The 14729-nt window shown below is 36.0% G+C and overlaps 1 protein-coding gene across 2 annotated transcripts in view; it reads right to left on the reverse strand.

The window, feature by feature from the left end:
- Nucleotides 1-14729, reverse strand: part of DMXL2 (Dmx like 2) — a 158636-nt gene that overhangs the window by 45710 nt on the left and 98197 nt on the right. For both annotated transcript variants that reach the window (XM_068551638.1, XM_068551629.1), the window contains exons 20-23: nucleotides 11241-11410; nucleotides 6002-6099; nucleotides 5395-5560; nucleotides 3805-4069 (exon numbers count right to left, since the gene is read on the reverse strand). In XM_068551638.1, the coding sequence (XP_068407739.1) occupies nucleotides 3805-4069; nucleotides 5395-5560; nucleotides 6002-6099; nucleotides 11241-11410 (699 nt within the window). The remainder of the gene's footprint in view (nucleotides 1-3804; nucleotides 4070-5394; nucleotides 5561-6001; nucleotides 6100-11240; nucleotides 11411-14729) is intronic.

Genomic DNA, 14729 nt, shown 5'->3' on the forward strand with positions numbered 1-14729 from the left:
CTTGGGTGGAGGGGTGGGGGGCAGTGGAATTTCCTACCTTCATTCACTGAAATGGCCTAGAAACAATGACCAAACCACTAGCAGTGAGAATCCCTGTGCCCAGGCTGTGGTCTCTAAATGTTACTCCCAACTAAATGGAACCAGGATTCTTTGGAGGAATGGCCATTTCCAGGTCTTGGGCAGGAGATGCATAAGATAAGTCTGAAACATCTTGCCATAAGCTATCAAAGAATAATGTCAAAGGCATTCAAGAACTTAAAGAGGCTCCGATTGGTTTAAAATGAGATAATCTGAGCATCCATACTAATAACCTGCAATGGATTAAAACACAAATCTATCTAAATCTATGAGCTCAAAATAACCTTAAAAGGGCTTCCCTGGTGGCACAGCGGTTAAGAATCCGCCTGCCAATGCAGGGGACACGGGTTCGAGCCCTGGTCTGGGAAGATCCCGCAGAGCAACGCCGCGGAGCAACTAAGCCCGTGCGCCACAACTACTGAGCCTGCGCTCTAGAGCCTGCGAGCCACAACTACTGAAGCCCGTGCGCCTAGAGCCCATGCTCCGCAACAAGAGAAGCCACCGCAATGAGAAGCTTGCACACTGCAATTAAAGAGTAGCTCCTGCTCGCCGCAACTAGAGAAAGCCTGCACACAGCAACGAAGACCCAACACAGCAACGAAGACCCAACACAGCCAAAAATAAATAAATAAATAAATTTATTTTTTTAAAAAAACAAAAAAAACCTTAAAAACTAAAAGCTAATTGGTCACCTTTGTAGGATGCTAGGGAACCAAGCTATTATTTTGAAAATTGGTAAATAAAAAGAGGAAGAATCGAACATTTATGTTCCCTTTACTATGCATACTACTGGAATTCAGAGTAATCAAACCATTGCCAAGGGAGATTGTACTCTAGAGAAGCATTCCAGCTCATAAAGGAAAAATAAAATGACGTATTTAGAATATTATCAGTTTACAAACACTAATGAAATAAGGGATGTGGGCAGCAGTCATTGATAGCTGTTAATTCCTCAAAAAGCAAAATAAGCTACCATTATGAGTTCCCTGGTGGAAGTACTCCACCCAACTATGAAATATTTCTGCCAAAAAATCTGATAAAAGCCTCTAAAATCTTAATTACCAACTTATAGGAAATACAGAGAACACAGGGGGAAAAAACATTAAGTGAAACATCAGGGACACAACCAGCAAAATCCAAAACTCAAGAAACTACAGGACAAACAATCCGACTTTAACAAATAAACTGGGGGAGGGGGAGAGGGGTAACTAAATATGGATCAAAACAGACATAAGAGGCACCTCAGCCAATCACAATATATAGGCATCATTTGGATCTTGATTCAAACAAATCAACTGTATAAGATTTTATGAGAGAACCAGGGAAATATGAACACACTGAGTATTTAATTACTAATAAAATTGGTATGTGTTATAACAGTGACATGTGTCATTGTTTTTTAAAGAGTCCTTACTTTTTAGAGATGCATGTTGCAATATTCACAGATGAAATGACCTGTTGGGTTTGCTTCAAAATGAATCTATACAGTATTGAGAATGGGAGGGTGTGGAAAGGATGGGAATATATATATATGACACGAGGTTGGTTATGAGTTGATAACTACTGAAACTGGATGATAGAGTCACAGACTTTCATTATATCATTCACTCTTTTATGCATACATAACAATTTCCCCAGTAACAACCTTTTAAAAGTTAACCTGGAAAACATTAAGAAATAAACAGAATCTTCCTTCTGTAAAAATGTGTACATTTTATTAAAATTACCTGGGTAGCTCAGATATTTATTTTTCTTCTAAAGGTTTTATTTCCTTTCCTTTAAAAAAAATTTTAAAATATTTACAGTAGTCCCTCCTTATCTGCAGTTTTGCTTTCCATGGATTCAGTTACCTGAGGTCAACTGAGGTCCAAAAATATTAAATGGAAAATTTCAGAAAAAAACAATTCATACGTTTTAAGTTGCGAGTGGTTCTGAGTAGCATGACAAAAATCTCGCTGCATCCTGTCCAGAGTATTCCACCCATTAGTCATTTAGTAGCCACCTGGATTATCAGATCCACTGTCATGGCACCACAGTGCTTGTGTTCAACTCACCCTCATTTTATAATACTTAATAACGGCCCCAAGTGCAAGAGTAGTGATGCTGGCAGTTCATCTATGCCAAAGAGAAGCCGTAAGCACTTCCTTTAAGTGAAAATTTGAAAGTTCTCTATTTAATAAGGAAAGTAAAAAATTTGTAAGCTGAGGGTACTAAGATCTATGGTCAGAATGAATCTTCTGTCCATGAAATTGTGGAGCAGGAAAAAGAAACTCATGCTAGTTTTTCTGTCACACCTCAAACTGCAAAAGTTATGGGCACAGTGCATGGTAAGTGCTTAGTTAAGACGGAAAAGGCAATAAATCTGTATGATAAGATTCTGAGTGAGAGAAACCACATCTTTCATTACAGTATATTGTTACAATTGTTCTATTTTATTTTATTATTAGTCACTGTTGTTAATCCCTTACTGTGCCTAATTTATAAATTAAACTTTATCATATATATATATATATATATATATATATGTATATATATTTAAAAAACATAGTTTATATAGGATTTGGTACTATCCACAATTTCAGTCATCCACTGGGAGTCTTGGAACATAATCCCTGTGGATAAGGGGGGACTACTGTATTAAAATATTATATTTCTTTTTCGTAAAGAAGAAAGTAAAAATTGAGCCTGAATCTCTTTATTCATGTAAGCTCTTTTAGTGTTTAAAAATAATATGTAATAAAAATAAAAGGCTAGAAAATTATAACTATGGAAAGTACAAAATGAAAAGTAAAAGCTTGTATCTCCCCACTCTTATTCCCAAAAGATAACCAGTGCCGGTAGTTTCTTGTGATCTGTTCCAAAAAACAAAAAAATGGAGAGGGAGTGGGAACCAGACACAGTATGTGTGTGCACACACGTGTGTATATGTACGACATATATACATAAAGTGCAACAAGAACCATATTGTTCTATATCTTACTTTTTCACTTAATAATACAGCACATATTAACACATCACTCTACCCCATTTTTAATAGCACACTGTTTCTATAGTATGGATATATTATAATTTATTTAACTATTCTATTGATGAATACTTAAAATGTTCCATTTTTAAAATTATTGCAAACAATGCTGCTAGATACCTTCCTAATGCTTTTAAAAATCTAAATTATTTGGGATAACTAAGAGTAAAGAAAGTTTGCCACACAAGAATAAAGTTTTTGTAGGCCCATACACTAAACCAATATGTGTAACAGCCAAAATTTACACTTTTTTAGAAAACCGGCTATTATGATATATGGAAAGACCTGTGTAATGTGGAAACATTCTGTATGCTTCAGTCTAATATATATGAAATTAGAATAGTATGGTAATCTTATATGCCTTGATATATAGCTATGAGAGTAAAAATGTGTGTGAAGTCTTCTTTTACTACTCAAATTATGATAACAAAATGCTAGATTCAATTATAGATAGTAAGTGACTAAACCTTTAGCCACACGAGAAATTTTGATACTAATTTCTCAAAGTTGAAAAGTAAATCTGGTAATGATCGGGGGTGTGTGTGTGTGTGTGTGTGTGTGTGTGTGTGTGTGTGTGTGTGTGTGTGTGTGTGTGTGTGTGTGTGTGTGTGTGTGTGTGTGTGTGTATTATCTAAGTGAACATCAGTTCAGAGACTGTCTTCTTTTAAAAAAGAAAAAGAGAAATCCACAAAATGTTCTACCTTGATGTTCATCATCCTCCTTTGGTGTTTGTTCCAATAACGTGTCCAAGGCTCGGGCATAATCTTTCATTACCCAGTAGGCAAGACTGCGTAAGAAAGGATCAGGATGTAATCTTTTGCAATCGAATCCTGAGGCATCCTTTTGGCAACCCAAAATCTTCTGATTTAGGATGGATAGATAAGTGGATGAAGTCTCAAAATCAGATTCATATAAACGGGCAATTACCATGGCTAGCTGGGTATCTTCCATTTTTTCAAGACATACCTATAAATTTAAATATTAAGAAATACTTATTTAATGATAATTATTTAGAGATATGAAATATCCCACTGATATCCTGAAGTTATCCACTATTTATATTCTCACAGTGGAGGGAAGAGGTCCAGAGGTTGAGACAGTGAAGGGTAGTTAAATACTTGCTTGAAAGGAGATTTAAGGAATAGCAGGAAGATTAAGAAACTAGAACTTAGTAGCTTCCAGCCTAGAAAGATCATTTATAAAAAATGCATAAAACGAAGTATATCAACACCATCTCAGATCAATTCAAATAACATTCATCTTTAAATTAAATACCACTTATGACATCTGAATTTATATACATCAGTTCCTCTTAATTTCCAAATATATTTCCATATAAACATAATTATTACTATTTTAAAAGAATCTTCTACTTACATAGCAAATAACTTAAGAAATAAAGCCACATACTCTATTCTTACTCTCTCTGAGTTTATATTCTAAAGTAGCTACTCATCTGAGAATCTGAGGTCATTCAGGCAACATGAGCATCTCTCACTCAATCAACATTTCTCTTCTTTGCCTGAGTATCTTCTAGGCTAAGCTTCCCATTTCAAAATTATAAATATTTGTTACTTTAAAAAATCATACATCTGAGATAATTTTGAAAATATGACTAATTCTAAACATAAAGTACTTTCACTTTGTTGGATATTTCCTATTTTTTCTATGATGTATTATTTCCGATTATGTTTTTCCTTCACCTGTTTGGCTTATTCATTATAATAATAGGCATCCTAAAAGGAATATCTCATAAACAAACAGAAATATTTGTAATGACTCTCTTAATCAGCTACCAAGATTGTGTATCAAAAAATGCGAAGTTTTACCTCTTCCCATTCACCTTCCAATATCTGAGACTACATTTCAAAACAGTATAAACTGCAATCTCAGTTCCTTATCTATGAATTTCATTTAGAAGAAAAAGAACGTAAAATATCTGCCTGTCTACACGAAGTAAGGAGATTGTGACCTATACGTACTTAAATAGTTCAGAATCACAAGATGGTCAGGAAAAAGATATTCATAAACCATTTTTTCCATACACTTATACTTGAAATACATATACTTATCTTGAAATGCCATATTCTCTATATAAAATTTTTATGTTTCTACATGTATTTATTTATTATTCCATTATCATTGTGCCACTATTTAAGTTAGTAATCTCTGTAGTTATTCTCTACCCTCTATCCTTACAAACATATGACCAAACATTACAGTCTCCTCCATGATCTTCCCAGGTTTTCAAGCTCTTACAGGTAATTCATAGCATGTTTTCTTAGTTATACCTCAATGGCATCTTTCAATGAACCAGCTAACAAGAAAAAAGCAGCAGATTGTTCAAAGCGTTGTTTTCCAAGTAAAGAGAAAGCGTTTTTCAAAGCGGCTTTACGCCATCTATCTTCATTAAAGTTGTGGCTGAAAAATGTTGTCATTTTTTCATCGTGCTGTGACCTAGGAACCAGAGCACAAACATCAGTGGTGGAACCATATTTAAAATAGTTTTAATCCTTTACAGAATATATGAAAATAGAAAATGAAAACCTCAAACATCCATCTAAAAGAAGAACAATAACAACTTTAGTGGTAGGTATTTGTTATTAAGCTTCTCTTCATTTCTTCTAATAAGGAGAAAACTCAAAATACCTTATGTATACATGAATAGGAAGCATGTGCACTCTTTACTTTCCAAAGTGCTTTTATCAACTTATTTTTAACAATATCCCACTCTTTAGGTTAAGTTCAAATGATATTCTGCCTATTTGTTTTGCAGATAAAGGAATCAAGGCACAAAAAAGGAAACTGATTTATCTAAGTACTTTCAAAAGCATTATGTTTCTGAGTCACAGCACAATCTTCATTCCATTAAACCATATAAGGGTTGAGGAAATTTACCTAAACAAACCCCACACTACTGCTTTCTTCTTCATTGAAAGGTAGAATAATGCAGCATCCAAGGCATCATTGTTCCTTTGAAAAGAAGCTTTGGCAACCTAAACAGTCAATAAAAAATTATACTGAATTAACTAGTTGATAAACAAATTACAACAATTAATGCTTCCCTACTACTTCCACGGCTGACAGAAACTATGCAGATGGGAAGAGCTATTCCATCCACAACTGCCAGTAGCTTATAATACATGCTCCTAGAAACAACCCTTTGTATACCAGTAATTACAATAAAAATAATAACAGCAACTAGTATTTACTGACTACTTACCATGTACTAGACACCTTTCACTTATCTTACTGAATCACCATGATCCAAGAGGTACTATTATTATGCCCATTTTACACATGAGGCGACTGAGACACAAAGAGGTTAACTGAATTGCCTAAGGTCACACAGTAAGTAAGGGGTGTAAAAGGGATTAGAACCCAGGTAGTAATAAAACTGTCTAACATAGGAAACAATAAAGAATGCAGAATATTTGATAGGTGAGACCTTTTCTTTTCTTTTTTTTTTTCTGGCCGCGCTGCACAGATTGCAGGAAGTTAGTTCCCCAACCAGGAATCGAAACTGGGCCCCCAGCAGTGGAAGCACAGAGTCCTAACCATGGACCACCAGGGAATTCCCAGTGAGAACTTTTCTCGAAAATTAGACATATTAAATTTCTTAATGTTTTGTAAAAGTTAAAATGCTGACTTCTATGGTACGTATATGTGATTTCACAATTTAAAGCTCTCTCAACTAATATTGATACAGACGACTGTAAATAAATATCAATTATACTCACACACACATTTTTAAAAATACAGACAAAAATAAATGTTTTAGTTTTTTTTCTTTAAACATAATTTTCCAGTATTTTCTTTTTTTCTTAAATTAATTAATTAATTTATTTATTTTTGGCTGTGTTGGGTCTTCGTTTCTGTGCGAGGGCTTTCTCTAGTTGCGGCAAGCGGGGGCCGCTCTTCATCGCGGTGTGCGGGCCTTTCACTGTCGCGGCCTCTCTTATTGCGGGGCACAGGCTCCAGACGCGCAGGCTCAGTAGTTGTGGCTCATGGGCCTAGTTGCTCAGCGGCATGTGGGATCTTCCCAGACCAGGGCTCGAACCCGTGTCCCCTGCACTGGCAGGCAGATTCTTAACCACTGCGCCACCAGGGAAGCCCTCCAGTATTTTTCAATCAAATTCTGACAGTTCTGAAGGACTGACACATTCTTTCTGGCATGTAATTAAAATACAGGTGGTTGAAGCTCCATTATTTTGAAGGGCTTTCAAATTTTAGGTCTTAGAAATTCCATGTGAAAAAGCCTTAATGAATACATAATTCCCCTTGTACCATAACTGATAACCTCCTTTGAGCCATACGACCAAAGTTGCTGAATTTATAAAGAACCAATCAACTCAATGTAAGTTTAAAAAGTATTAAGCCAGTAACATTGTTGTACATAATCATATGGTTTTGAATACAGTACCATACAGACCACATATTTCTCAAAGATACTGATATAACCTCTGCAAATAACTAAGTTGAGAGGCATAACGATAAAAAACAATGGATGTTTTATTAATGAACACTGACTGATGGTAGAGCAGGAAGCTACCAAGGCATGGTAAAGAGGGGGAAAGACACCTAAAATCACATCACAAAAACGCTTTTATTCCTCCTCCCCTTTTTCAGTATTTTCTCTGCCTTCAATAATTTAGCTTAGTACTTCAATGTTTAATAATTTTTATAAGAATTTTTATTCATCTTCAGCTAATGAGTTTTTGGACTGGCCAAAAAGTTCCTTTGGTTTTTAAGTAAAAATAAAATATGCATCTTTCATTTTCACCAAGAACTTTATTGAACAACGTATTCACCATTTTGTTCCACTACCTTCTGCCAGTTTTCAAGCAACTTCATAATTCCATCTTCCCAAAACTTTTTATCTTTTTGAGCAAAGAACTGTTCCAGGTGCCTTTTACAGTCTTCCAGGGAATGGAAATTTCTTCCATTAAGAGAACTTTGTAAAGACCAAAATACATGGAAATCTGAAGGTGCAATGTCTGATGAATACAGCAGATCAATCAGAATTTCCCAGCCAAGCGGTAACAGTTTTTGCCTGGTCATCAAAGAAACATGTGGTCTTACGTTATCCTGATGGAAGAGTATGTGTTTTCTGTTGACTAATTCCGGATGCTTTTTGTCAAGTGCTGCTTTCAGTTGGTCTAATTGGGAGCAGTACTTGTTGGGATTAATCGTTTGGTTTTCCAGAAGGACCTCATCATAGAGGACTCCCTTCCAATCCCACCATATACATAACATCACCTTCCTTGGATGAAGACCGGCCTTTGGTGTGGTTGGTGGTGGTTCATTTCGCCTGCCCCATGATCTCTTCTGTTCCACATTATTGTACAGTATCCACTTTTCATTACCCATCACAATTTGTTTTAGAAACGGAACGTTATTGGTACCTTTCAGTAGAGAATTGCATGAGGAAGTACAGTCAGGAAGGTTGTTTTTGGCTTAACTTACGTGGAACCCAAACATCAAAGCAATTAACATAACCAAGCTGGTGCAAATGATTTTCAACGCTTGATTTGGACATTTTGAGCATGCCGGCTATCTCCCGCGTGGTATAACGTTGACTGTTTTCAGTTAATGTCTCGATTTGATCCCTATCAAGTTCAATCGGTCTACCCGACCGTGGAGCATCGTCCAGCTTCTCGAGAAATCTCCAGCACAAAACTTCGCAAACCACTTTTGACATGTTTGATCAGTCACAACGCCTTCTCCATACACTGCACAAATCTTCTTTTGCGTTTCAGTTGTGTTTTTACCTTTCTTGAAATAATAAAGCATAATATGCCAAAAGTGTTGCTTTTTTCCTTCTATTTTCAATATTAAAATGGCTACACAAAAATTCACCAACTTTGATAAGTTTTTTTTTAAATGCGTGCTGACATGACAGCTGTCACAATACAATCTAAAAATTTCTTTCGAATGAAGCTGAAGACAACTAAGTGCTACTAGAGCCATCCTACAGAAAAAAACGAATGACCCTTTTGGCCAACCCAATATAACATATATCTCAAGGGAAAAAATTTTATGTATCCTTTTGATTTAATTTTCAGAGATAAGCTACTTGTGGAAATAAATCATATGTATATATCAGAAATACTCAATTATAATGACACAACACACTGATAACAAGAAACTGAAGAGACTTTGTAGGCAACATCTGAACACTTCAGATAAAATATGTCCTCCTCTTTTTCCATTGCTTTGGGATATGAAAAAAATTTAATGGGGACTTCCTGGTGGTCCAGTGGTTAGGACTCGGTGCTTTCACTGCTGAGGGCAAAGGTTCAATCCCTGGTCTGGGAACTAACTTAAGATCCCACAAGCCGTGTGGCGTGGCCAAAAAAAAAAAAAAAAAAAAATTAACGTAGATACTGTGTAATTTATATGCTATAACAATTAATTTCCCTGTACATCAGAAACTACATCTCTTGGTTGGTATGACAACAAATTCCTTCTTACATCTGCCTATCTTGAGAAGAGAAATACTTATATCTTATTGGCAGCCTTACATGTAGCAGGAAAATGACAGTTTTACACTTACATTTCAAACTGTGATGTGAGGACCATGAACACCAGAATCACAGGATGCTAATTCAGATGAAGATGCCACAGCCCTACCACCTCCAACCTACTAAATGAAAACTTCCGAGAGTGGAAGTGAGGGATGTGTGTTTCAAACAAGTTTGCCAGGTGATTCTTCAAACACTAAAATTTAGAAACTACTACTGTAGAGGAATAAATTCCTCTTGGGAGAAATGAATTCATACTCCACAAATGTAGTATCATTCATTGTACTTCTGAGAATTTCAATGGACTCCTAAAAGTAAAGAAAACAATGACAATCCCACTCTCCTAATCACGACAGAGTAGAAAGGGCACAGACTAAATCTAACACTTTTAAATGATGGGAGTTTGGGCTGGTTACCCAACCTCTCTGAGTCGTAGTTCTATCAGGTGGAAAATCAAGATGGTAACATGCAGCTGATGAGAAGATTATATGAAATAATTTATGAAAAGCAACTAGAACCAAACCTGGTACACAAAAGGTGCTCAATAACGATTAGTTTCTGCAACACTGAAAGAATTTTCAGCTTCTACTAAAAAAACTTTAACAATTTTTTTTCTACTAGAAAACTGATTCCAAAAACCCATTTTAAAATTTACAGCATGAGGGGACTTCCCTGTTGGCGCAGTGGTTAAGAATCCGCCTGCCAATGCAGGGGACACAGGTTCAATCCCTTGTCCAGGAAAATCCCACATGCTGCAGAGCAACTAAGCCCATGGGCCACAACTACTGAGCCCACGTGCCACAACTACTGAAGCCCTAGCGCCTAGAGCCCGTGCTCTGCAACACGAGAAGCTGCCGCAATGAGAAGTCCGCGCACCGCAACAAAGAGTAGCCCTCGCTTGCCGCAGCTGGAGAAAGCCCGCACACAGCAACCAAGACCCAATGTAGCCCCCACAAAATTAATTACATAAGTTAAAAAAGAAATTTATAGTATGTGTCATTTGCTGCCATAGATATGTTCTTCAAGTGCACACAAATCAAAATTTGTTGAATGGTATTTTAAATGTGCACAGGAAGTTTGGTATTTATTAACCTAGCCATGCAGAGAATCTTTTATATAAAAAGAACGATTTGGGACTTCCCTGGCGGTCCAGTGGTTAAGACTCCACGCTTCTGTGCTTCCACTGCAGGGGGTGCGGGTTCCATCCTGGTTGGGGAACTATGATCCCGCAAGCCATGCAGTGCAGCATGCATAAATAAATAAATAAATAAATAAATACATGAATAAATAGAACTTTTTTTTCTATGTAATGTACATAACTGACATACAGTTTGTATTTTCTTAAACTAGGATGCACCTCAACTGATAGCAGAAAATATTCCTGTTCCATAAATATTATATACTTAGTATATATGGCAAAAGACAATTGATATACTGCTTGGACATTTTATAAAGGTCAAGTTTCAGTTTTAAAGGTCCAAAAATTTTTATTTAAGAAGTTCTCAAGATCTCAAGATGTACATACTAATCCCTCACCACAGGTTTTCTGGAAGATAATATCTTTTATGCTTTAAGAAAAGACTTAACTTCAAAATCCAATGAAGTAAAGTTACCTTTTCAATGCATCTTCGAAGAGTGTTAATATTCCTGACCCACCAACCTATTCCCATAGCTCTTAACTCAGACCACTGAGGGTCCCCTCTCTGAATTGCCGGAATCATATTAATCAGCTCTTCCTCAGCCTCAGAATGAAAAGCCCAGGCAAAATGGCAAGTAGACACACCTAAATTAGAAATACAAAATAATAAGTTTCAGAACTATATCAAAACAAAAACAAAACCAATTTTTTACATAATCATGTATTTATTCATTCTGGAAAGAATTTTCAAGCTGAAAAAAAGTATCAAAAGATTTCATCATTCAGGATTTTATAGTATAAGCTTCTACATACAAGATCACTGACAGGATACACAAAACCAAAATCTTTCTGAAACGTATTCGCTGCAAGAATAGAGACACTAAAACTTAATTGCTGGAAAGAAAGATATTTGAATATCAAGCCATTCATATGTACGTACACACACCAAACTGATCAAGAGTAAAAGCTCTGGTCAAGTCAAAATATGTTGGTCCATGTACGTGGATGTTGTTTCACAGTGCCACTTGCTTGCAGCCCATACCCTTCAGTACTGGATATGGAAAACTGCCCCATTCATCCCTCCGGCCAAGGAGCTACATATCACTTCAAAGCAAGCTTTAAACTTGATGAGAGTTCTGGGGAAGAATAGTCAGGAGGCACATTCCTCTGCCTTTGGTGCCTCAGTTAAAAAGAGTTTAAAGCGGCCTAATTACTTATGGCATATGGCAAACACTTTTATGCCCTGGTAAAAGACTGACAGGGATCTAGGCTGTATTTAGAGGCAACAAATAGGGTTTAGTGACACCCTCAGTGAGTTTGTTAACAGTTGAACAACTGATAACACTTTACTCCACTTAGAGCAGGTGAAGAAGAAACATGAGAGAAGTGAACCAAGGAGTGATGTTAGATAGTGGGAATGCCACTGGGAAGAACCCCAAGGATCCCAGGAAAGAAGCCAGGCTAGTCGAATCAGCCATCTCTTAGAATCCCTTTGGAAACAAAGAAATGCCTGAGGTCAATGACGGTCTGATAGTCACATTACAACACAGGACTCCCAACGCTGTAAGGCTATCAATATTACCACATATAATTTTTTTCATTAACAACTACTATATAGATTTCCCATATGGTTTAAAGCTTTTCTAACAATTACTGCTTCCCAACAGTTCCTTTGGAAAGTATTAAAAAAACTATTAGGACCATTTTAAATAATAATCTTAAGTCTTTTAAATTCCTCATTGCTAACATTTATATACAACTGTGTTGGAAATCATATCACAAAATCAATGCAACAAGCCTTAACTGTCACTATAAATTTAGGGGGAAAATGGACAAAACTTAAAAACATCAATTTGTATTTTTTCAGAACCTAAAAAGCAGATTAATTCTCTCACTATTTAAATCTGTCTGATTCAAGAAATAATCACTGAATGAAATAACTATAAAAAAAACTGACACTTTGCTTTAGAAATTGCTATTATAAGGCAATGCAAAATGCACACTTTTGCTGATATAAAAATTTTAATATAAAATAACAATATAAAGTATATTCTATACCCTTAAATGAAATTTGATTGATTACATTTTTGGTATGACTAAAAGGAAACAAAAATACACACAGGCATGTCAGAGGAATTTGGTTCAGAAAGAAGATTAAGAGAGCAGTAACTCTATTTGGAAATCTAACTACTAGAAGTGAAAAAAGGTATTAGGAAGAAAAAAACCAGGGGCACCAGTAGGCACTTATTTTTATTTGCCTACCAATGGCAGGCTATTCTTTGCAATATATCTCTGTTCTTCTTAGCTTGTCTACTAGCTGAAGTTTTTCCCCGGACCATCACCTACAATAGCAGTCACTTTTCTCATCTCCAATGTTTTAACTGTATCAAAGGGAAAATGGAATTTGACAAAGCTTCAGAAATTTGGGTGTTTTAGGTCTCCCTAGGCAATGTACACAATTGTCATTAAGTGATTCAGTACCATATGATCATCATTTAAAACTAAAATTTTAAATTTTAAAACTAAAATTTGAGATACCATTTTTTAAACCTATTCCAAATGGCATAAATTGTTTTAAATGATAATATCAAGTGTTGCAATGAGTTGAGTTTTGGCATCATCAAACACTGGTTCTGGGAATGTAAATGAGCACGGTCTTTCTGAAAGTCACAATACTTATCAAGAGTTAAGAATTTTCAAGCCCTTTGATTCAGTAATTTCACTACTAGAAAACAAACATGAGGAAGTAATCAGATATATACATAAATATTTATATGCAAGGTTATAAGGTCATTCATTAACAGTGATAATTCAAATAGGAAAAAACCAGCAAAATTTGTATTTTTAGAAAAAAATAAAGGACTATATAGACGAATTATAGTTTAAAAACACAACAGAATATGACATATGTTTAGAATCATATTTTCAAAGAACATTTATTGAGGGTAAAGGGTAAAGGGTAAGTACTGTGGGTAAGAGTAACAAACTATAAAGCCTGGTATTCCAGGTCCTACAGTACTAAAGCATATTTTATGGGGTTGTATCCAGGATGCTGGTTTCAAAAGGAACACAGCCCACGGCACTGGAATTCTCTATTAACAAATAGCCCTATATCTTGGCAGGTCACTTTAAACTCTATAGTTTTGATTTTTTTTTTTTTTTAAATTGAGGTTGATCTGAGTTGGAGAGAAACTTGAGGCTGTGTTTTCTTTTTTTTTTTTTTAACAAATTTTTTTTTTAATTTTTATTAATTTGTTTCTTTATTTATGGCTTGTGTTGGGTCTTTGTTTCTGTGTGAGGGCTTTCTCTAGTTGCAGCAAGTGGGGGCCACTCTTCATTGCGGTGCGCGGGTCTCTCACTATCGTGGCCTCTCTTGTTGCAGAGCACAGGCTCCAGACGCGCAGGCTCAGTAGTTGTGGCTGACGGGCCCAGCCGCTCCGCGGCACGTGGGATCCTCCCAGACCAGGACTCGAACCCATGTCCCCTGCACTGGCAGGCAGATTCTCAACCACTGCGCCACCAGGGAAGCCCAGTTTTGATTTTTTAATCTATTAAGTTAGGGGGCTGATATAAACCTATATGTCGCAAATCAGGGTATGTGGCAATGTGCTAGAAGTATACAAATCTACTGGATTACTATACGGCAGATATTCCTGAAACATCAGCTTTACTTGTAAGTAAATAACTTAGAACATAATGCTTATATTAAAATAAACACAAATAATAATGCATAGGACAAAATTTACATAATTTTTAAAGAAAAGGTATCAGGCATCATAGAAATTCAGGGCCACTGTAGGTTACAACCTCAGGCATACCAAGTTTACTTAAACTACTATGACTTTAGTGACTGAAGTCTGAGAAACTGAGACAGATGAGCAAAAGTCACAGAATACAGCTGAAAAATAACATAGAAAAAAGGTAAGTGGGTACCTTATCTTCCTGTGACAGGAAGATCTTAAGG

This window comes from Eschrichtius robustus, chromosome 1 (assembly GCF_028021215.1).
Source record: "Eschrichtius robustus isolate mEscRob2 chromosome 1, mEscRob2.pri, whole genome shotgun sequence".
Classification (NCBI taxonomy): domain Eukaryota; kingdom Metazoa; phylum Chordata; class Mammalia; order Artiodactyla; family Eschrichtiidae; genus Eschrichtius; species Eschrichtius robustus.